Consider the following 23,955-nt stretch of genomic DNA (forward strand, 5'->3'; position numbering starts at 1 on the left):
AGCATTCCAAGTAAAGTGAAACATTAAATGAGCCTAGCTATCTACAAAGAACTAAGGACCAGGTTGGAGGAAGATCCTAACACTTGCCTTTGAAGTTTAGCCACCTGGAAAGTGCCAGCTGCTAAACATCAAAGGAAACCTGTCCCCTCCTCCACCCAGGGCAAAGCCCTTTGCAGAACTTTTCCCTAAGAAGCATGACTCTGTTTAGCTTCTCAAGCCAAAGAAAAGCTTTAAAGCTGTTTGACAATCACAGCAGCAAGAAGGAGGAGGGCTGGCTAAGGATACCATTCATTTATCAAGTAAGTGAATTCCAGGCTCCTTGAATGCAAACATCAATCAGTCTGTGGTCCTGCCTGATTGGGATGGATGAAACTCCTACTGCCAAGCAGCAGAGGAGAAAAGTGTCCTTGCCTTCCATGGTCATGAAACAGACTTCAGGACAGGGGAAGATTGTTCTTAGCTGGAGTAACCACCTCTTTAAGAATAAAACAGTGACTCTCATGTCTCTGGCTGCTGTTGTATTGAAAAGAGAGAATAAAACATAAAGCAAACAGGTGTTCATAGGGGTTGGACTGGGTTCAGATCAGCATTCCTACTGAGCTTCATTCATAAACTATAATTACCCGATAAAGGATCAGTAGGTTAAAACAAGCTTTCTTCTGTCTACTGCAGGGGTTATTAAATAGATCTTAAAATTTTCTAAAGCTCTCTTCTCCACACTGTCTTCCAGTCCCAGCCTGGCATTGGTAGATTGAAACTACAACTTCTGGATTTTTGCCAAAATTTTACTATATTTGTGTGAATACATACGTACATGCATACATATATTTATTTAATCAAACTGAAATAAGCAGGCTCAAAACATTTTGATATGTCTAGAAAATGAAACAGTCTCTTAAGCCACAGGTGCTTAACGAAATTGGTACTCATGACAGCTTTCTTAAGAGTAGGGAAAAACAAGACTGTCAAGTTTGTTGAGCGTCAGTAGAGTTCCCAGGTTCCCTAGTCTCAGGAAGGTTTTGGAGTTACTGTGAGTTTTTGGAGTTACTAATATGGAGAAGCAATGCAACTAAAAGTGTATATTTTTAAGATAAAGCTTAATAATTAGGGATGTTAGGAAGTGGGTGCCCACAGCAGAGAAAAATCAACCACACAATGCAGTGCTTCCAAACTAAGTTCCTATGTCGGAGTACTTACGGTTAGCTAATACTAAAATTACATCTTGAAACCTGATATATTGTGCTTGAGTTATCGACTTACAATAACACCAAGCATAATTTTAGTATTAGAAATATTCTGACTTCTTTCTGCATAAAAATATCCCATGAGTTTTTTCAGTAAACTCTGAACACTTTGATAAACAGGATGTATAAAGCTTCTTGTAGTACTGCAATTTCCAGCTATTTGTTTTCCAGAATTAAGACAATGTGTTTTTGTACTATTGTATGAGTAGTCTAAGAGGAAATGGAACACAGAGTCTTCCCTTTGTTTCCATTCAAGCATGTAGTTTTGGGAAAGGATTATCTCCATATTCTTTTTATCATTTGCAAAGGGCTTGGCTAATGCACTTTGGCTAACACTCTCTTCTTGAACAGCTCTAAGACAATGTACTTAGCTGACTTGGACACATGGTGAACTCATTTTAATAAACTTTTCTTTTATTTTGGCACTTTATCATCAAATTCAGCACATAGCAATTACAGGCTATTATAGAACTGTGGCCAACTCTGGCTCCTTAAGTGAGCCTGCATAGGTCACATGTTGGATCCTTCTGCATTCCCAAATAAAATATTGTTATTAGACAGTACTCAAGATGAAAAACTCTTAGCCTAGAACTGGCAATGAATTTTACATTCAGGAATGCCAGAAGCAATTATAAAGAAATTGAGCCCTGTTTTAGGCTGAACTATTGCTCCATTTGCAGTCACTGGCAGTTCTCCAAGAGCACACTCAAATCTTATTAGTCAGGGTGGCGACTATTTGTTCACCATTAAGGAGCCCAAGTGTCACAGTGCTGATCAGACCTTCCCTCCAGACACTCATCAGACTTTTATGGTCTTCAGCACGTAGTCCTAAGTCTGTGTAGGGTACAATGTTCTCTCCTGCTTTGGCATCTCTGACATCTTCCTGGACATGGATTCCAGTTAGTCCTCCATAGCACTTCATGTTTCAGTGGCCCTGGGGTCCCAGAATTAAGAGACTTCCAAAACACTTTGGAAAGTCTCACTAAGCATCCTCTTTTTGCAGTGCCAATCTTGAACATTCACAGTTTAACATCCTTGGAACATATGGTGTACATGATACTCTGCAAAGATTTTATCAGATGTACTCTAATTTTAGACAACATTAATTATATGCAGCTCTAAACAAAGCAATAAACACCCAAATACAATCCCTTTCTCTAAATTGACTCTCTTATAGGACTTTCTCAGGGTCTCTTGAGAGTGGGCAACATCTACATCTCCACTTTCTCTTTTCAAATACAGGTTATTTGTAGCAGCATGAATTTTTTTCTCCTTCAGCGTCCTCCTAGTTAGCTCTTTCTTTGACCCTGTATATTTGCATAGTCAAAAAAGGCAAAACAAAATCCAACAAAAATGCAACTATTTTCTTTAAAAATATTAGCTCTTTATTTCTTCTTCTGGCTTTAAGACTCACCAGTCTTTTCAAAATGCTGCCTTGTTACCATGTTCTTTTGTCCTTTTTGGGGGCCTTTGTGATTTCAAGCCCTATTTTTCAGTAGAAAAACTGCATATTCTATGCTTTGGCCTAACTCAGAGGCCTTAGATACTTTCTACAGATTGGAAACTATTTTTTAATGATGCTCGGTTCTCTATAGTCTGAAAGGGATGTGTGTATATATGTATATGTATATATATTATCCTCATTGAGAAAATATGGTTAGCTCTACTTTTACTAAGCAATTCCATGATTTTGAGAAATCTACTTGTAACTTAATGCATATAAAGATTCTTCTTTCAAGTTACTGTGATAAGCTATTATTAGAACATGGAGATTTTTTTAAGGATATCTGAAATGCACCAGCAGAATAACTAGCAGTGCCATTATAACTAGCATTGCCATTACTCATCAAAGAACTATTCACTAAAAGAAGAATTATTCATTAAAAAGGCAGCAAGATAAAAATAAGATTGTTATCTTTCAGTGGAGCGAAAAGCTTCCAATTTCAGAAAACTTTTTAATATAAAATTTTTTTTTCATGCTCTAAATAATAATTTTTAAAAATTGGAGTGTTTGAACTTCCTTTCTGAAGTCACACACAAAAAAATTGATTCTATATGTACCTTGTTATAACCCTCTCTGTCTCTCCAAACATCCAAGTGAAAGCTCACATCATAACCTGAAGACCAGTAGATTTAAGTTTAGACTAATACACTCCATAGGAGTAGAGTCTTGCAAGCACGTGGGAGGTTGGGTTGGTTGGTTTTTGTGGGGTTTTTTTATAGAGTGGGTGCTTCCCCTCAGGCATATCTTTGGACTGCAACTACTTCAGCACAACTGAACAAGAGGCACTCTTTAAAATAGTTCTAAGCCAACTACAGACTCTGTAGTTCAAAAGCAGCACTTTCCCATTGGGAATCAAAAAGTGGCCAATATAGATCTGGAAATTCTGAGATTAAGTTTCCTGATGAAATGCTCTCTTGACTTCCTAATTAATTAACCACATCATTTCCTAGGTTGAGATTAAAAGAATCTTTGCTGCAGAATTAACCCTGAAGTGATGAAGGCATGAGTAATTGGTTCTGTGCCAAAATGAGTGGACAAAAACTGTACTTGGAATGAATGCTGTGAAAGAAAATAGTCACATAACTACTGCAGTATCCTGCAGCAGATAGGGATACAAAATTGCTCACAGATGAAGAAAGAACACTAGAAGGAAGTAAAGAGCAGATTTGTCCTCGCCAATGAAAGACCAAGTACAATACAGCTTAACAGAGGCTTCCTCTAACCTAAAAACTTAAGAGCACATCTTTGTCAGCAATGAGTGCCAGCAAGCTAGTGGCCACCTCTGCCCCCCTGCCTTGTCCCAGAGGACTAACTGGGATGAAGGAGATAAAGAACAGGGAATATGATATGCAGTGTCTTCTCATTAATCCTCTGATGGCTCTGTGAAAGCTGTTAGCAGAGAAGGAACTTCCAGAACAGCACAGGGAAGAGCCCTCAGCAGTTCAGGCTGTTTAAGCTAATTTATCATGATAATTAAGTACAGGTGATCCGGTTGTATTTTATCATAACTGTTCACAGGACTGGAATCTTCTTCTACAGAGACAGCTCTGGGAGAATATCTGATTGTGTTTTAGTCGTACTCAAGGCTATAAAACAGGCACCTTTTAGTTATATGTTTTGGCAAACTTGGCTTTATTTTCCTGTGTGTGAATAATGGCATTACTGATGGCCATTATATCCAGTGTCAGAATCACAGCATGTAACTCATGCACTCTGTTAGCATTGGAGGTCTGCCAAGGCCCACCAGAGTCGAGCCTTAACCATTTGGGTGGGTGGCTCATACCACTTGCTGTGAACAGAGACAAAATAGAAGTAGTTACTCCCTGGCAATCCTTACAGCTTCTTACAGCTGCATTCAGATACAGAACATGTTAGATTCAAAGCCAATCTGGAAGGGCAGGGTTACACTTCTTGTATAGACCAATTTGTAACCAATTACATTCACAGAGTTATTTAAATTATTTTGCCCACGACAAGTTTGAAATTTTGGATTAACTCACTACCCCATATTGATGACATCACTGTAAATTCTGCAATGACCTGTAATTTGCATTGAACTCCCAGGAGATGTCTATAAAGACTAGTCAAATGCCAGCAATTAGCCAAATATCAGGCAAACAGAAATCTGTTCTTGCATAGTTACTTCTTAAGGCTAAATACTTAAGTCTTTGTAAACCTGCAGTGTCCACCAGTCACAGAACTATAAAAGCATTTAAGGGTGGGAACATCTCTACCCTCTGGGAAGCATCAACATGATCCAGACACAAGTCAGCCTCATTCATTTAAACTTGATTTAAAATGTACTTTAAGTCTCAACAACACAAAAGAAATGCAGAGAAATTTCACAGAATTTGAAAAATAATACTTCCGGGAAATGTTATATAATCAAGATCATTTTGTGTTATGTTTATACAACTTGACTTCATATTAACATCTCCCGGTATTTTGATTACTTTATAGCAGTACAAATTCAGCTTGTATGGTCAATGACAGACTCACCTCCCCAGTGCTCATCACACACTGTGAACAAGGTGGTTTTATTGGCTAATCCTGGGAACACACTGCTGCACTCCATAACAATAGCCTGAGGAATCATTATGATGCAGGACACAATCCAGATAATTATAATGCTGTTCCTTGCTCGCTTGGCTGTGCTTTTAAACATCAAAGGGTGACAAATTGCATACCATCGATCCAAAGCAATGCAGCTGAGGGTTAGGACAGACACAGAGACTGAAACTGTCTAAAGAAAAGGAAATATTGTGTAAATGTAAATATAGGGCTTTTTCCCAGAGTTTCAAAAATTATTTATTGTACTTTTCCCCCACAGTTTTAAAAATTATTTGTATTTTCAACATAGTTCTTTATCTGCAATTGTCAAATAGACTTCAAGAAAAAAAACACTCCTTTTAAAATAAATTCTTACAGAATTGGTGTACTCCTACTAGAATCCACAGGACAAGTCACACATTAAAATGCTAACTAAACTGAATAGCTGTAGCAAAATCAAATTTTGAAATAGCAAATTTAATCAACTGGGAATTTATAAAACTTTATCTGAAAAAAAAGCTTTAAAAACATTAGACAGCAAATTTTATCTTTTTTTCTTTGTAGAAAAATTTATTTGTTGGTTTCTATGTTATATTAACATACCAGAGCCATCATTTTGCTTTTCATTTTTCATGAGAACAATGAAACTCAGGATCTCCTGAAAAAGTCCTTGACAACAATCAGTTTAAGGTAGACTAAGACATTTTACCTTTTATTCAGGAAATAAAGTTTTATAAAGCAAATAACCTAGCACTTCAATTTTATTCTTTCAATCTGTATGCTAGATGAACACTCACGCTTCAGATTTTCTTTCACTAGAATGGAGGTTTTGAAAAAAAAAGTTAGGATTTTGATTGTATCAAGTAGAGCTCATAGCTGCTGGAGAACTGTTGTCCTTGACAATGTGGCTCTTTGGCCATAGAGGTATCTTCCGAAAATATAAATTGTGCTGGAGGCACAGAGCTGATGATCTATCTGCATACACTCTGAATACTGCTTAATTCTTCTGAATTTTAATGACTACAAAGCCAAGCACTTGTCATTCCAGTTTGCTCAGTCAGTTCATCCAAACACCTATTCTTAGAAAAGGTATTTGTCAATCATTTTGATGCAAATGATTTCAAAACTAGTTAAGTCCACAGGTAAATGAGTAGAAGCAATTATTGCTTAAGGCAGACGATCTGATCAACTCCCAGTGAACCTGGATACTTTGACTATTTCTGAAGAACACAAAATCAGTAAACACAAAAAATGCCCAGACTGCCTTCAGAAGTAGTATTCTCTGTCCTGGACACTTGTATAGCTGTTTATATCCACACAGAGAGAATATTAATGACTTTATTTCTATTTACAGACATTTTTATTGCTTTAAATCCCTTCTGAATCATTAAAAAAGATCACTAAAAGTAAAGAGCATCAGAAAAATGTCCCAAAAAGTGTATTGCTGAAGTCCAACAATCGGACCAAAACCAGTCTTTATTAAGCATAATCATATTCCCAAGTGGAAGAGACTTTTAGGCCTCAGCGTGTACCCTGAGATACCTACTCAGTATCAGGTATAGACTTTCATTGGATTAGTAGTATTAGGAAGATGCTATTGTTATTTCTGGTTTTCATAACATGGGTAATGTGTACACAAACACAGAAAAATAATACCTGTAGGTAGGGAATCACTTTACAGAGGGTCTGCCCAAAGAACCACGTTTCTGTGATGTCCACAACTAAAGTTGCTGGAAGACAAGTAATTGTGACCAGAATGTCAGCCAGAGAAAGATTCACTATGAAATAGTTGGTAACTGTCCGCATGTGATGATTCTTCCACACTGCAAGGCAAACTGAATTTGGAAAGACAAGTTAGTGAAATGGAAATGACTTAGGAAATGCTTTAAGAGGAAAACATTTGACTTTGCGGAATTAAGGAAATGTTTGTGTCCTTGGTTTAATACAGAATATTTGAATATGCAGTTCAGTGCAAGAACCATGTGTTTTCTTTTAGAGTGGAAACAAGAGAGTACATGTAGAGAGATTCTTGATACACAAAGAATAGCTTTCCACAGACTGCAGCATGGAAAATAATCCAAGATATAAAGCATCTTACTTTTCTGCTAGTTAATCTTCACTAACTACTCATACAACATTCTTTATTTCTCTTTCAAGCCATTGGCTCTAGTCTACAGAAATACACATCTATTTCTGTAAAAGTTTATCTGTTTTCTTATGATAGCATGATGCTTAAATCAAATTGCTACAACACAGAATCTTGTAAACTGTACCAAGTCAAATATAATTTTATAAAATATTTTGCTGGATTTAATATATCTATTGAATCTGCAGGGAATCTGTAATAATTTTCTGGGTAACTGTGATTTGAAGTAAGTTAATTAAAGTAATTTTTGCTGTATTAAATGTGTTACATTTTTGATGATGATCAAAAGCAGCATGTAGCAGGCGCTTTATAAGATGTGCCTTTAAAGCTCATTTTGTATATTTTATGTCTCTCTTTTTCAAATTGAAAGACTTTTAGAAATGAGGCAAATCAGTCCTTTAAAATCATTACACTGAATTCATAAGCTGCTAAATTAAAAATGCCATAATTAAGTCTGAGAAAGTAGCCCAAAAGTAACTTCTAAAATAATTTCAGAAGACAAACCCTGAGTAACTGTAGCAATCGAAAGCTTTTAAATTATTCAGATCTTTAAATTAATTCACCCGAAGATCTTTAAAAAACTGATGCAAATTTTCCAGAAACACCCACAAGACTTCTTGTAAGACAAGAATAAAATTCATAGCACATCAAAGGGTCTTCCCTGCAAACAATTATTCATCCATCATGCAAATCCAGATGAAGGTTCAAAGTCTCCTAATCTGTCAGGATATAGCATAATGCTTAATTTAGATATATTAAACAGATCAGAGAATGTCAAAAATTGAGTTAAAAAGGTCTTCAAGAGATTGCCCAAATCTAAAATGGAATCTGCCAGAGTTAAGCCACTCTTCTATAGTCATTAAACTAGCTAAAACAGCTGGAAAAAATACACAGACTTTAAGGCACATAAGCTCTTGAGATCAGATGCTTCCTTAGATCCTAAGAAGGATGATGTGCCTGAAAGCTTCTGTCTATCTTCCAGCTGTATCAGTTGATCTAATAAAATATATTACTTCATTCCACAAATCTTGTGTCTTTAGAGCACCAGAACTACAGCAAGACTACAACTAAGCAACTGTTGGCAAGTTTACATTTTAAAATGTTTCATTTGAAGACACCACACATCTCTTAAATGTGTTGCACTGTTTAATTATCTTCTCTACCAAAAAAATTCTTCTCATGTCTAATCAACTTTTATTTTGCCGCTATTTATATAACCTTTTTTTCTGCACATAGGCAGGAATGAGGAAGAGTTTTTTCCTGCAGCAATGTTTCACATATGTAAGGATTTTTGTTATGTATTTCCTCAGAACTTCAGAGCTCTTTATCTTTTATTCTTTTTTTAAAATATCTTTTATTTTATTTATTTATCTTTTAGTCATTTCTAGAACATCTGCAACCATCCTTGTTGCTGCTCTCTGGACACTTTCAGACTGAACTGAACCTTTCTGGACCAAAATGGGCAGAATACTCTTTCAAGATCTTACCAGAGCTGTGGCAGGAGCTGAGATTGCAGTACTTCTTCATGAGGGCTATGTTTAGACATTTAGACTAGGACATAGAGAATGGGAGAGGCTAAGTGCCTTCACTTTCCTCTAAGACCAGGTGATTTTATTACCTATCTTTTTAAGATATAGACTTCCAAGGTTCGTCTAAAACCTCTGTTGTGATGCAGCATATGTTCTTCATATATTTTAATGTGTTGCAGAGATAGCTCTGAATTCTGTAGCTTATATAAATTTAATTTTTGCTATATATGTATCATGCTCTCATAAATGCAAATGAAAACCTCTCTACAAAGATCTTCACTGTTCTTGTACTGGTTTTGAAGAGAATACAGTATACATTTCTTCTATTATTTTCTTCCTGAACACAGAATTACAGCTTTTCTTACATGTGGCCTCAGATAGCTAAAAGGCAAGGCTTATAAATTAAAGGCTTAAAGGAAACATCATATTAATTGTATTTTCTTCCCATTTGGAAGATTTAAAGTACCTAACAAAGTAGTTATTTCTTTAGCATTGCATGCTAATTAAAATGTAACTAATCAGAGCTTTATCACTGTCACTCGTGCATGGGGTTACCGCAATTATAGTCTGATAGTGCAGAGGCAACACCTAACAGGGAATAATACATTGCTGCGCCTCTGGAATGTTGTCTGCAGTTGGAAATCCAGTGCTGGGGAAAAAATTGTAATAACCATTTCACTTTCAATAATTTTAATACTTAACTCTAAAAATTTGAAGATCTGGAACTTTACTTATGGCTGGTTCTTTAAGTGCAATTCATATTCAAAGTATGGTCCTGCCTTTTATTTAGGCAAAAGTCGATATTAAGTGGCAATGTTTTCTGTACTTTTTATTCCTTTTATCAACAGGCAAAAATTAAATAAAATGTTGTATAAAAGTTCAGGGTTTGGCTACTTTTTTCTCATATTATCATTTCAACAGTCCTGTGTTCTACCCAATTCAGACAAGTTCATCATTTTCAGCCATGGACATCAGTGCCTAAAGGTGCAAGGTTTAAGCAGATATGTTTGGTCTTTGACCAGGCCTATTCCCATTCCTGTGCTGGTCCATGTGAAAAAGACCTGAATATAAACATTATTTCTGGTAAAACAAATCTATTAAGTTTAAAAATATGAGGTCAATCTCACTGGCAGCCAGCTGCATCAGAAACCAATTCATAGCATTCTGCATGTTGAGTTCAAAGCTGTCTATCAGTATCAGCAAATGAAGCCTCACGATACCGCAGAGATCTAAGGAATATTACCATTTTCATCTTTGACACAAAGAAAGTGAAGTGCAGAACAGAAGTTAAAGGCTGTACAGTAAATCAGACACAGAATAAGAAACTTGTACTCCTAATTCCCAGCTGTGTACTAAACCTTCCAGATCACACTGGCTTAACACAGATGGAATTTAGATGAACTTCAGTATTTGCTGTTCCTCAGAGTAATATAAAAGACTATGCTTCTTGCTACTCAGGGTGTACCAGTGTTCAGAAAAGCCAAAGTACAGAAAGTAGCCCTGAATACCTTTGAATTCTAATCCATGGGGGTAGGCACCTGGAAGGTGAAAAAGCCCAATAGTTTGCAAGCATAGAAATGCAAGATAATTTGTTACTTTATATTTCTCTGCTTATGCTTGTGTATTTCCCCTTTTGACCTCTTCTCTTCTTTGCAGCATAAAACATTTTCCATTCTTTTTATGGCACATAGCACAAGAGCACCTTAATCAGCTCTAAGTTTACACAAATGTTTACATACTACCATAATAATTAAATATCCCAGAAACTCATTCCATGAATGTATATATTTAAAAAAAAAAAATAGATTGTGAAAATAGCCTCTGAAGAGGAAGTATTCTAAAACCAAGTCAGCTTTCTCTGCCCTCGTTGCCCTCTGCTGTTTGAAGTACTGTTTTCAACCTGCCACAAGCATTGGTAATGTTTTCTTTCAGTGCAAGGCTAAAAAGCTGTGAGAATCTGCTACGAGTTATTTGAATAGGACAGAATGATAGAAAGACATAAATAGGTCCTAAATGACATAAAATTATTTCAATACATTCCTTCCAGATTCGCTGTTTTTCTGAGTTTACTACAGCCCAAGGTTATTCAGTAGTCTTGGACAATAGCTTCATTGATAGTGTTCTAGCAGCTCATCGAGAAAGATTCTCTACCTGTACCCAAAACCTGCTATTTTATAGGAGTGAAAAATAGTTTGACTATGCCACTGAATATTGTGCAGCTAGTTAAGTGTCTGAACAAAAGAATTTCATAAACTCTCCACTTGCACTCCTTTAATTACACATTTTCATCTCAGGCAGTTTGTATTACAGAGAGACACTCAGCTCACATATAAACACTCAAGCAACATGCTAGGGAAAGAAAGCTCCATGGAGTGGAAATGCCATCTGCCTACCCAAACAGAAATAGCAGAGCTGTGACTTTCCACTTGAGAAGAGAAGAGAAGAGAAGAGAAGAGAAGAGAAGAGAAGAGAAGAGAAGAGAAGAGAAGAGAAGAGAAGAGAAGAGAAGAGAAGAGAAGAGAAGAGAAGAGAAGAGAAGAGAAGAGAAGATAAGAAAGGTAGTAAAGATTCTCAGTTGGGAGTGTATTTTACAAAAAAGTACTTCAAAATTATAAAACAGGAGATGAGGCCAGCAACAGCCTACTTAAAAAAACTTGGGAGATACCACAGTGCTAACAGAATGCCTGTTTAGCTGGGGCACAGAAGAGTGGCCCAAACTGAGCTCTTTAGACCTCCATTAAAAATCTGTGAAATAGTAAAAATAATTGAATAAAACCTCAATTTAACATTACATGCAAAGCTTTTATGCAACCTTTGATGTTACTTATGGCTGGTTTTTATGCAACATGGCTATAAATGGGACTGAGAAAGAAAGTGGGGAAAGCGGTGTTAACACAGACACTGAAGAAAAGAGAATTAGAATAATTAAAAAAAAAAAGATAAATTTAAAATAGCAATTCAGGAACATGCTTCTGCTCTGCATGATTTTCCCTACTGCTAATGGAACCTAATTACCTGCCCAATGTATTGTATTATTTTCCATATTTTTGCTTTTATTTTACAAAACCACTCAGAGTTATTCCTGCAAGTGCAAACACGCAAGCCAGCTGTCACAAGGAGCAGCTCTTTTTCTAATGGCTGTCCCAGCTCCTTCATCTCACCTTTCCTTTCTCCAGACTTCAGCAGAGCTTTAAGCAAAGCGCTTGCTGTTCCCACTTTTTCCACAGAGTGTCAGTGAAGGCTCGGAAACTAGCTGGAGCCGCCAGACTGAAAGCGTTTGGAAAAATTTGTGGAGGCTTTCCATAAGCGAGGACAGTTCTGTGATAATGAAGCTGGTTTGTCAACCCATCCTCCAAACACTGACGATCTCCCGTTCCCCAAAAAATTCTCTCAGGAAAGTCCCAGAAAGGACAAAAAAATAAAAGGTTAAAATCAAAGTTAAATTTAAGACGATTGCTGTTATAAATCCATCAAGAAAGCTTCACCTCATATTCCTGAAGAAAAAAACCCTTTCTAATATGACAATATAGTGAGATTGGTATTTTTCACGTACAGATTTAGTCTCTGTGGTTTAGTGTCCTGAGGCATTTTAATTAGAGTCTGTAATGGTGTTTAATCAATTAGCACAGCTCATTGTATCTCAAGCTGAATATGAAAACAATACAAAGGCTCCATCTGGTATAAAGTGCAGCTGCTTGCCTCCTGGAAGATTTATGCTGTCTTGAGCATATTAAACACTGTGCTGCAGTCCTTCCTCTGGTGGACTGCTGGGTCAGCTGTCAATTTGTTTTCTACATGTCAACCCTAAATAATTTCCCTCACACTCCAGAAGTCTTGTCAACTCCTTATTCAATGGGTCATCTTTCAGTGCAACTTCCTGACCAAAATAGAAATGTAATTTCCATAACCAGCAGTACCTGACATTTTCATATGTAAAGGAATTACTTCATCTCTTATCTAATTTTTGATGAATAATAAATCCCAGATGGATGTAAACAAAGAATTATCGTTTTTCATACTAAACCACAATGATTTTATTTTGCTTTGGTAATTCAGTCTCACAACTGTTTGACTAAAATATCAAAATATGGTCATCCAGAAGTTATTTGGAACTGATGCTGTGATTATAAGACCTGGTAATCAGCATCTCCAAATGCATTAGGCAGAAAGCTTCTAAAAATCTTTACTTCTTCACAGTATTTTACAACTAGTGACAAAAAATGGGATAAATAGTTTTGAATTATACATATTTATTCTCTATCTCCTAATCTACCCACCCCCCCAACTGTTTTCCCCTCACAATTAATTGGTTCTCTGTATGGAATTCTTCCTCTTGTTCTCTTTTGGTGATAGTACCTGCTGCAAATCAGGATCTGAGTGGTGGGATGTCAAGCAACACAATCACGGAAGTTTGAACGGAAGGCTAAGTGGATATGCTACCAAGGAATTGTGGAGAGCTAGAGCCCCTGTAAAAACACTGAATGTATACTGCTGGAAGGAAGAATGCTGTCATTAAAACTACCTTCATTATGAACGACTCCTGATTAAGGATTCTTCTGCTTTGACTTAAAAGTCTAAAAATTAGGTGCCTATGACTAAGCTTATTTTATTTAAGGAAGGCTTTCCTTCCAACAATTTTATTGATGATCTTGATTAAGGGGAAAGAAGCACTTTAACTAAATTGCAGAGGATATTTGATTAGGGGTTTTTGAAACCAGCAATGAGAACAAAAGATCTAAAACAAAGCAATATCTTCTTTGAATAGGGAGATATCTAATCCTTAGGCTGTCCATCTCTTACCCACTATTAAGCTCTAAACTCACACATTACCTCATTTTTACATAACTAATCTTATCTGAAAGAAAGGAGACCAACATGAGACCAGGCTTACATTGAAAAGTAATAGAAAAAATGACACAAAGAAAATACACTGTTTTATACAATGTTTTTAATAACTGAAATACTGAAAAAAAATCCTGTATCTGGTAACAATACCTGGCAGATAAGAACTGTCCTTGAATATGTGGTGCGATAGCTGAAAAGACAGACAATACTCTGAGTAAAGGAATTAAACAGCCTACCAGTGAGGCAATAGCTCCTCATCAACAGGAAACAATGGATGTGTTCAAACACATATTTGAAGGAATTCTTAAAAACATGACAAAAGGAGCAGGTGGCTAGGTCATGCTCCCTGTGTATCACATATAAACAAGTGTGTATGTGTAGGTTCTATCGCACAGGAAAAATACCGAAACAGTAAAAAATGCACTTGAATAACATAGAACACATGAGATCTCAAAGTATTTTGTTGAATATCAGCTCCACTGGCATGTACTAATGGGGAACTGTCACCCACAAAAGACAGTGAGGATCTACATAAATAAAGCAGATATACAGCAACTAGCTTGCTTGCAGCAGTATGTTTTCTGAGGTTTTCTACCTACCACATGTTCTATCGTACTGAAGGTTTTAAACAGACTTAAGAGTTGAGGGTTGTGGGTTACTCATGTGCTCCAGCCCACTTCTACATCTTAGGCACTGGCACCAGAGAAGAAAACAAGAACTGAATTGTGTGTGCTGGAAGCTTATGTCTACAGGTCACAACTGTACAACAACCATCTAATTGGCACAGGATTCATTTTCTAACTCGGCCACATTACATAATCTTAGGCAATTAACAATCTAATGGAAATGGGAGTTATTAGCAGGAGATCAGCTATGCTCTAAAAACAGACTGCCCAAAATGCCAGGTTTGATCAGCTCTGGAGGAAGTGAAAGGTGACATCAAAGAGTTTTCCTAATCTAACTGTATTGATTAAGACAGATGGATTGGTTTAAAATGTCTCACCACACACACACAAATCATTACCAGTATTAACTGGCAAACCCAGTCATCTCTGCAGAGCTGGCTATACCAATTGACCAGATGTTTCATAATAATAATTGATATTATTACAAATAAAGCCTACAAAATCTTTATCCACACTTCCTATTACAGATGGAAGAGTCAGAAATACAGCTGTCATACTGTATATGACACTATGATAAAAAGATTTCACACTTTGCTGATTCAATTTAAAGCTGCATGACATTAAAATTAAGGTGTGCTTCACAGCTGAAATGGTGTGCAACTTTGAAAACATATTGTTCAAAAAGCACGCATCAGTCACTGCAATATGGAGTTGCACGAGGAAAAACCTTTCCATGGCTATGTCTGTTTCCAATGGAGATGTAAGAGTGCCTTTTCTGCAGGATATACAAAGAAAACACAATTCACTATGCTAGTGACATGTTCCAGCAAATATCTTCCATATTATACAACTGAATCTGTATCATGGATCCTCATGTCAATGTAATATTCCATGAACTGGCTAAAATCCTTGCAGTCCTACTGTACTAAGAACCAGGAGACAGAGCACAGTTCTGTCAGGGCTGAGTGCACCCCCAGGCTCTGCAACCTCTGCCCCCTGCTCAGAAGCTAGCTGCCCATGCTGGAGGCCAGGTCTGGTATGGCGTGGCACGTAAGCTGAGACCAGGCTTTGGGAACAGAGCTTTTGTAGTTTTGGAGTACTCTTCTGGGAGTCAGCCTTTTGCCCCAGAGCTGCATTTAAGCTCAGGCTCTCACACCAGGCTCAGGCAAAGACCAGGTTGCAAGTATGCTTTTGCCTTGCTGAATTTGATTGTAAAACTCATCCACTGACTTGGCTTTCTGGCTTAACCTCAGACCTGTTTCATCACTGTGGATTTGTCTGGTGACTGCTGGGAGGTGACTGAAACCTGGTAAACATCTTCAGACCTACCAAGCTCTCAGGCACTGTGGGACTGTGTTGGTGAGTACACTGCCCTGTCAGTCTTGCTGCTGCCCTCAGCTCCTGGCACCCCTTCCCCTGGGGAACAATCCATCATAGCTCTTTTCTGACGCATTCCACTTGTGAGACAGAAAGTAAGTCAGCTTCCTATGTCCAAGAAAACAAAGAAGGTTTCACTTGACATACAACACAGAAAATAAACTATGCTTTATAAACAAAGAAACATCCAAACCCTTCAAATTTTTTTTATTTTGAAAGATGGTGAGTAATCCCTGTATTGTGCAAACACCAGTGGACTTCAACTGATACTCGAACTCTTACATAAATTGAGGTCATACTTTCTCTTAGGTAGATAAAATATATACATATTGTATCATTTACTATGTGCTGTCTTCTTAACAATGATAAAGCCATTCTAGTTATTATTCATCCAACGGATAAAGGTGACTCTCATGCTGATATTACAAAGTCCTTTCAGTGTTAGATTCCCCAACTAATCTGAAAGAAAAGAAATGTAATAATTTAAAATGTAATTAAATGAAATATGCCTGATCTACAGCAATGAAATAGGATTCATGAAGATCCTTTAAGAGAATACATGACTCATCCAATTCTACCAACACAAGCATGTATGCCTAGACCTCAGTATTCACTGGATATCTTTAAAATTATAACAGAGCAGCATTTGAGAGAGTTGCCTATTCGTAGGCATTGAGCAGGATTCTGGTTAGAATTAGAGCCATACATAGATTTTCTTTCTTCTCCAACCCTAAAAAAAAAAGTCAAATTAAGGCTGTTGAACTCTATGAGTCAGACTGTGAACTCTTTGAAGAATGGACCACAGCTGGGTTCTGTACAGATCTCAGCACAACTAGCAGTTACTGTAAAACAGGTAACAAATAATACAGCTATCCAGAGAAGAGTAATTCTCTCACAATCTCATTCTGAGTTGGAATGAAAAACAAGTATCACCAAACTGTGTGAGTAAAGAAAGTTTCTGAGACTTCTCACTGATGTACTACATGGTCTCTTACCCTTGGAAGCCAGCAGCGTTGAGGACTTTCAAGCTGGGCACTGGCAGCCTGTATGTGCTAAAGATTTCAGCCCCTGCCAGCTCTGGGAAGGCCTGCCAAGAGGCCCAGCAGCCCAGCTGGTGGGATGCAAGAAGGTTGGTTGTTTTGCCTTCAGTCTTTGATCAAACCAAGTGATCTCTGCTGTACATTTTAATTTTGTTGAATGCATGTTCCCTGAGAGAAACCATTTCATCAGAAAAATCCTGACCCATGTGAATGAATAACTTCAACAAGGACCATTTGCATTCTTCATATGTACAAACAGAGTTAAATATATGTAGTTGTACATTACTTTTTAATCCTTTGCTGTCTTACTCCAGTTATTAACTACTGCAGCTGATCAGTCTGGAATGGTGTCAGTAACCAGAGACGTTCAGACATCCTAAAAATACCTGTCCTTCTTTAATTATCTAGTTTCCTATTTCCAAGCAATGTTTTTAATGACACGTTTTCAAATAAAGAAGAAACAGATCTTTACAGTCAACATACATCCTACATTAAGAAGTCCTACATTCTCTACTAGATGTGCAAAGAAATTGCAAGAGTTTCATTGCTCTGCAGTAGTAAAGAAAATTTTTGGTCTTATTGCAAAACAGTTAGTCCTTACCCTCCACACTTATTTCTGCTTCTAGTGATAAATAGTGACCAAGTGAAGAAGAAAATAGGACAAATCATACCAATATTGCCATCTAGATTTCAGATTCCCTGAATGTTCATGTAAATATGTCATAAAGTCATCTTAAAATCTGTTTCTTTTCATTGGCTTACACTGAAATACCCAGGCATACAAGAGAATCATTGACAGGAAGCACTTGAGTGCAATACTGAAACCTGCATTCAAATACAGAGACTTGCTAATATTTTTCACTTTTGTCATGGGTTAGCATAGCTCCAGAAGTGATTTTCTTGCAAAAAGGTGCTTACAGCTTCCTCGATGACCTGACAGAACCTATCAGCTGGCCAGTTTGAATATTGACAATTTTGTAAGCCACTTAAAAACTCTGACCGCCTCTGTGGTCCACATTTAAGAATGGACAAACCCCGGGAAAGCTCTCTCTTGCTTCCAGCCTTGGGACAGGTAACTGGGCTGGGCTGGTGCAGCCCAGCAGGGCCGGGCCAGGCCGGGACACAGCCATCCTGGAGCTGATGGGCCCTGTTCCACCCATGGCCCCCCCACAGCCCTGTTCCGTGCAGATGGTGTGGCCTGGCTCCCCTCCCCACCTCTCCAGTGCGGCCGAAGATTCAGCTGAAGCTGCCAGCTGCCCAGCAAAGATCATGTGACCAACAATGATAACCGAATTCCAGCTGCAAGGCCTAGGTGAAATTAACCCTTTCAGTGCTGTAAACTTCCTCCAGAACAGATGAGGCCTGCAGACATTAAGTAAAGAAGGAAGAGCTGAAACCCTGAGGGAGGAGAAAGAGGAGATGCTTAGAAGCTGAAATTCTGTTGTGAAGCTATGGTGGTGATAAGACTATGATACATCAGATATCATAGATATCAGTTGTAATTTCATAAAAGCATGGGGGTGGAATGTTCAAACTGCACTTGTGAGCAAAAGTACCTGCGCTGAAATAAGCAAATGCTGAAGCAGCTGTAATCTGATGAGAAGTTTGAACAGGGAGAGATGGAAGTGATGAGGACTCTTGCTCCAAATCAGAAGAAGACCTCTGTTCCGAGAGATGCTCCCAGAGATAGTCTTAGAGATGAAGATGATGAGGACCCTTTGCTCCCAGGGAAGGAGGAGGGCCTCTATTCTTAGAGATGAAATGCTCCCAGAGATGGGTGAAGAGAACCTTTGTTTCTGAACAGCTCAACCTTAAAATTGTACCCCAGTAGCTCAAGACTGGACCCTCAAAAGCAGTTGTGGGAAAAGCTGTAAATCAGGGGAAGGGATTCTCACATGTGAGCAGAGAACCAACCCGGGCAGCTGTCTCGTGATACTGAAGCCATGAGAGAATGTCTTGTGGAGATGTCTCCACAGCATGAGCAAGAGAGACTCCTCTCCCTAAGTGAACTGAACAAGGCTATTATGGAAGTGGTAAACTGACTGAAAATCTCAAGGGCTGTCTTTTTACACTGTCAGTGGGAGAAGGGAGAAAGGTGGGGGGAGGAGAAGTGTTCTGAAGGTGTGGTATGATTTTTTTTTTTCCTTTCTTTTAGGTCTGTTAATAAACCTCTTTATATTCTTTCAAGTTTTGTGCCTGCTTTGCTTTCTCCTAATTCTTATCTCACAGAAAGTAAATAAGTAAGTAATGAGTATTTTGGACAAAAACCACTACAACTTTAGCTGGTTCGTGCAGCAGCTCAGACAATCTGTGTCAACTCTCCTAATTAAATTTAAAGCTAAATAGCAATGCAGACCTTGTTATATGCTACTATTCGTGGAATTCCTGCTGTGTATCTCACTCAAGAACCCACTAGCTGTCAATCAAAGTTCGAGCTGATTGTACCCTTGGTTTTTAATTAACTGTCAGAATGCTTCAATCCAGTTTATTACTAATATCTGAGGGATGTGCTGTGCCTTCCACTTGCACAGATATAATTTCTGGGACACTCCTAATCCCATGTGAGTGCACAAACCAAAATAAAAAGCAGAAATGTAATTTTCAGCACCACATACGGAAAGAGAGGGTCCTTCCTGGTTGCTTAAGTGTTATTTGGCTAGGACATGTTAAAAATAGAATCAAAGCATTGACTCCACATGCCACGAGTCCTGCAACACTGGGCAAACATAAGCAAAAGAATGCAATGCATCATTAATGATGATACTATAAAGCACCAGTAGCCACTTCTCTTTAAAAGCACTCCTGCTCCTCTTTGAGAAGGTCCATGACTAAATCCCAGATTAACCTTGAATATGGATTTTTCAAGTAGCAGAAATCAGCTTCTCAGAGAAATTAACATGTGCAGAGTTCTACATCAGATTTCACTGGTAGTAAAAAAGTTTCTTAAAAATGTCTTTGGAAAGAGCACTAGACCACATCCATTTCTCTCCTCAGAATCACATGAGCCTGCAATCAGTGCAGTGTGAGCTTTCTCAAATAAAGATGAGACAGTATTCAGCTAACAAGCACCTGCACCTGCAGATACCACAAACAGAACCAGCAATTTGGAGCAAACAGCTTGAGGAGGATCATAGAATCATTTAGGTTGGAAAAGACCTTTAAGATCATTGAGTCCAGCTGTAAAGCTGAATTACCTATTGTAGGATTTACTGTGATTTAGAGGAATGGATAGAAAAGTGTTCAGGTACTTACTTCTCTGTCCATTTTAAGACAGAGATTTGCTACCATGTACCACAACTTGGAGAGAGAGATTTCAGAGGACAAAAAGTGGACATTCCATCCAGTAAAATGAATGGTGGGTGGACAGCCAGATGCCAGTTTCCATCCCAAGCAAAGAGTTAATGTACACAAATGCAAGGAAAGAACAGCTGCACATCTGCATTGGTATCATCTCTATTTGTGGCTGCACAGAGAGGAAAGCTTTTCTCCTCGTGGCTTCGGGGGGAAAAAGTGTAAATAGAGTGAAAGCTCCTACAGCTGAAGATTTGACCTTGAATCTTTACAGGCAAGAGGACAGCTTATTTACATTGGGTGGAGGAAAATATGTTAAGCACAGATGGTTCTCCTAAAATAGCCTTTGCTCAAAATCAGACCAAAGGACAGTTTTTTTCCTAATTTAAAATACAGCCTCTTTGCCAGGGCTGCTATCTTTACACTGTCTATCAAGCTGGCTGCCGAGCAATGGACTGAGCAAACGTGCACACAAGCACTTAGTGCAACGCTTCAGAAACACTGAAAAAAAAAGCGCATCATCAGTCCGTTGAAATTTTTAAAAATGCCTTTAAAAATGCTGCCTTTGGCTGCAGTTTCATTTGCATGTCACTTCGGGAAGCCTGTAGAGTTTGCAGTGACAGCCCTGACACGCACAATTCCGCCTGAAAAACATGAATGAAAGACCCGTATGGCGGGGCGGGGCCCAGCGCGCTCCGTTCATGCCAGCACCACGGATGGACCCAGGGAATGCCAATGGCCGTGACTGCAGCCCAGGGGGTCCTCCTGGCGGAGCCGGCTCCCAGCGGCCACACCGTGTCCATTCATAAACGCAGAACTGCTGAGGAGCAGCACCTGCCCCCCTCCCCAGCCTGGGAAGGCACGGCCGCGGGGAAGGGGGCACGGCCACGGGAAGGGGCACGGCGGGGAAGGGGGCACGGCCGCGGGGAATGGGGCACGGCCGCGGGAAGGGGGGCACGGCCGGGAGGGGGCACGGCCGCGGGGAATGGGGGCACGGCCGCGGGAGGGGGGCGGCGCGGGATGGGAGGCACGGCCGGGAAGGGGGGCACGGCCGCGGGAATGGGGCACGGCCGCGGGAGGGGGGCACGGCCGCGGGAGGGGGCACGGCCGCGGGGAGGGGGGCACGGCCACGGGAAGGGGGCACGGCCGCGGGGAATGGGGCACGGCCGCGGGATGGGAGGCACGGCCGCCCGGGCGGGTGTGCGCACACGCGTGGCCGCGCTCCCCTGCGCCAGCACAGGCGCCTGTTCCCACAGTCCGGCGAGAGCCACCGCCGTGGGCGGCAGCGAGCTCGGGGGAGTGAAGAGGAGCGATGGGGAGCGGCAGGCGGGCTGCTGACGGGCAGACCCCTCTGCCGCTCCCACACACCGCTCCTGCCCGCCGCCCCAGCCCACCCGGGCCTTCCCTCCGTCCCTTCATTATCCTCAGCTCTCCGCCACACTCCCTTCGAGGCGGCCGCCAAGCAGCCCCGTGCCCCGCCGCCTCCTTCAAGGATGAATGGAAGCGGGAGGAGGCGGGCTCCAGCAGAGGCGCCGCCCCGCCTCGCTCCTCAATGAGCGCCCGGGAGGGGCCGCCTCGCCCCGCCCCACGTCCCCGCTCCGCTCCAGCCGCGGGGACGGAGCGCGGCCGCTGCGCGCTGAGGAAGGAGCCGCGCATTCTGCGCCTGCCGCAGCTGAGGGGACACCGCCGGCTCCGTCACGGGCCGGGCGCCGTCCCGGGCCCCTCATCCCGCTCCTCTTATCCCACGCCCCTGATTCCCGTTTCTGTCCTGGGAAACACCCCGCGCTCGATATCCCCAGCGCGGCGCCGGGCTCCGCCGGCCGGCCGGGGCTGCGCGGGGGAGCAGCATCCTCCCGAGCGGGCTGGGAGGCGGGGCCGCCGGCCGTGCCGGGAGGGTTCAGCACCTCTGCCCGGGGGACAGGGGCGGGAGCCGGCAGCCGCGGCTTTCCGCCGCCGAGCCGCCCAGGTGCGCTCCGCCGCCCCGCTCCCCGTGCCCTGCCCTGGCCCCGGCAGCGAGCGGCCGCCGCGCCCCTCGCCCGCGCAGGGGAGCGCTTTCTAGGGGCCCTTCCGCGCAGCCTGAACTTTCCCCCTCGGCTGGGGACTGCCGCCTTTCCAGCTGGGTATACGAAACCCACCCCGGTTTCCAGCCACCCTCCATGCAAAACCCATCTCGGGATGGGAGAACGGGAAGTTTGGGGGAGCTCGACTCACCCAGGACGTTCCCGACGAGAGCCACAATGAAGACGACAATGTAGCCGGCGATCAGCGCCCATTCATATTCCTTGGGATGCAGATACTCCTTCCAGAGATATCGCAGGAACTCCTCATCATCGTAGTCGGAGGAAGGGGTTAAAAGAGCCTCCCGCGTCTCGTTTAGTTCCGACCCACTCGTCCAATTCCTGTACGGAGGGGAACCATCCTGTGGTTGAATCCCGGACATCCCTAGTGGTTGTTCCGGGGGCTGGGAAAAAAACAACCAACAAACCCAAACCCAGACCCTTTCAGAGCATCCAAGCTTTCTCCCGCCCGTCCATCGAGGCTTGTGGTTGCCAGTGCGAAAAGCGGGGTGTGGGGAGAAAAATGACGCGGGAACTTACGGGAACCAATGCGGGAACAGGCTGGGGATCCGCGTCGGTCCCCAACCCGCCCTGACCAGCCTTTTCCCCGACCGGGCAAGGGGTCCATCCTCCCCCGCGGAGGCTGCACCCCTGCACCGTCGTGGAAAAGGCTGGTCGGGGTAGGTTGCATGCCTCAGGTGCCAGAGTGCACCCCCCCCGCTGGAAAAGTCACGTCCGTTTCAGACGATGTCGATTTTTGTTCCGCACACCATGCACACGCGCCTTCACACACGCCCGCATCTCTGCATGCCTCCTCCTCCACCCCCCGCTTCAGCTCATCCCCAGGTCCTCATCTCTCCCCCCAACACTACTTCCAGCTTGCTTATCCCTCTTCTGACACTGCTTCTCCTCGGTTTCTCACCCTCTCTTGCACAAGCACTTCCCTTTAGACCTTTCTACAGTGTATTCCAGATATATTCAAGATATTTGTAAATTAAAAGCTGTGGAAAGCTGCGGTGGAAAGAAGCACAGGGTTAAAGGAGCCATTAAAAAACAGTGGCTAATGAGGCTGTCTCCTTTCTGTGCTGCTTTGAAAGTTAGGCTAAAACAAGAACCCTGTGGGCTTCCCAACCCTGGTGGGAAAATCCCTAAGAGAGATGAGCAGACAAATGTGAGGTTTCACTGGATTTGAAGATTGTGACACCTCACTGTGGCTTGCATTTAGCACGCATTCACTGTGTTGAGGTTGTTTCAAACATCCAGCTTGAAATCTCAACATAGCAACTGCCCCTCAGCTATTCTGAAATGAATAACTGGCAGAAGGCAGTTCAAGACAACCCAGAAGTGCTAGTTAAACAGCATGATAGGATTCCTGGCTTCTGGTCATTGCTTCTTGAAATATTTTCGTACTTTGCCAAGTGTACAGTCTCTGAAAGAGAAGGGATAGGTCTGGACTTGTCTGTTCACTTCCTATCTGAATAATTTAATGAGTCTGATAAAAACACCATTTCTGCTGTGACATGGCACAACTTGCTCAGTGAAGCATTTCAGTGCAGGGTCTGCACCTCCGTAGAAATGGAGGAAGTATTACGATACAACTCTACTTCCACCACATAAGCATAATAGAGAGGCAGATATTCATTCACTAACACCATGCTTAGAGTGCTTAGCTCTTGACAGTACTTTAGGCTACCCAATTGTTCTTCATTGGTGTGCAGCCTTCTCTGCAGCCTTCCAAGTTCAATG

At 41.2% G+C, this 23,955-nt stretch overlaps 1 protein-coding gene across 3 annotated transcripts in view; it reads right to left on the reverse strand.

Annotated features, from left to right (window-relative positions):
* HCRTR2 (hypocretin receptor 2) overlaps nucleotides 1-22,832 on the reverse strand; it is a 36,803-nt gene extending 13,971 nt beyond the window's left edge. For all 3 annotated transcript variants that reach the window (XM_039570077.1, XM_039570075.1, XM_039570076.1), the window contains exons 1-3: nucleotides 22,364-22,832; nucleotides 6,955-7,133; nucleotides 5,248-5,491 (exon numbers count right to left, since the gene is read on the reverse strand). In XM_039570077.1, coding sequence (XP_039426011.1) covers nucleotides 5,248-5,491; nucleotides 6,955-7,133; nucleotides 22,364-22,592 — 652 coding nt within the window. In that variant the 5' untranslated portion in view covers nucleotides 22,593-22,832. The remainder of the gene's footprint in view (nucleotides 1-5,247; nucleotides 5,492-6,954; nucleotides 7,134-22,363) is intronic.
* Nucleotides 22,833-23,955: the final 1,123 nt, after the last annotated feature.

The sequence above is a fragment of the Corvus cornix genome, chromosome 3 (assembly GCF_000738735.6).
Source record: "Corvus cornix cornix isolate S_Up_H32 chromosome 3, ASM73873v5, whole genome shotgun sequence".
Taxonomy (NCBI): Eukaryota; Metazoa; Chordata; class Aves; order Passeriformes; family Corvidae; genus Corvus; species Corvus cornix.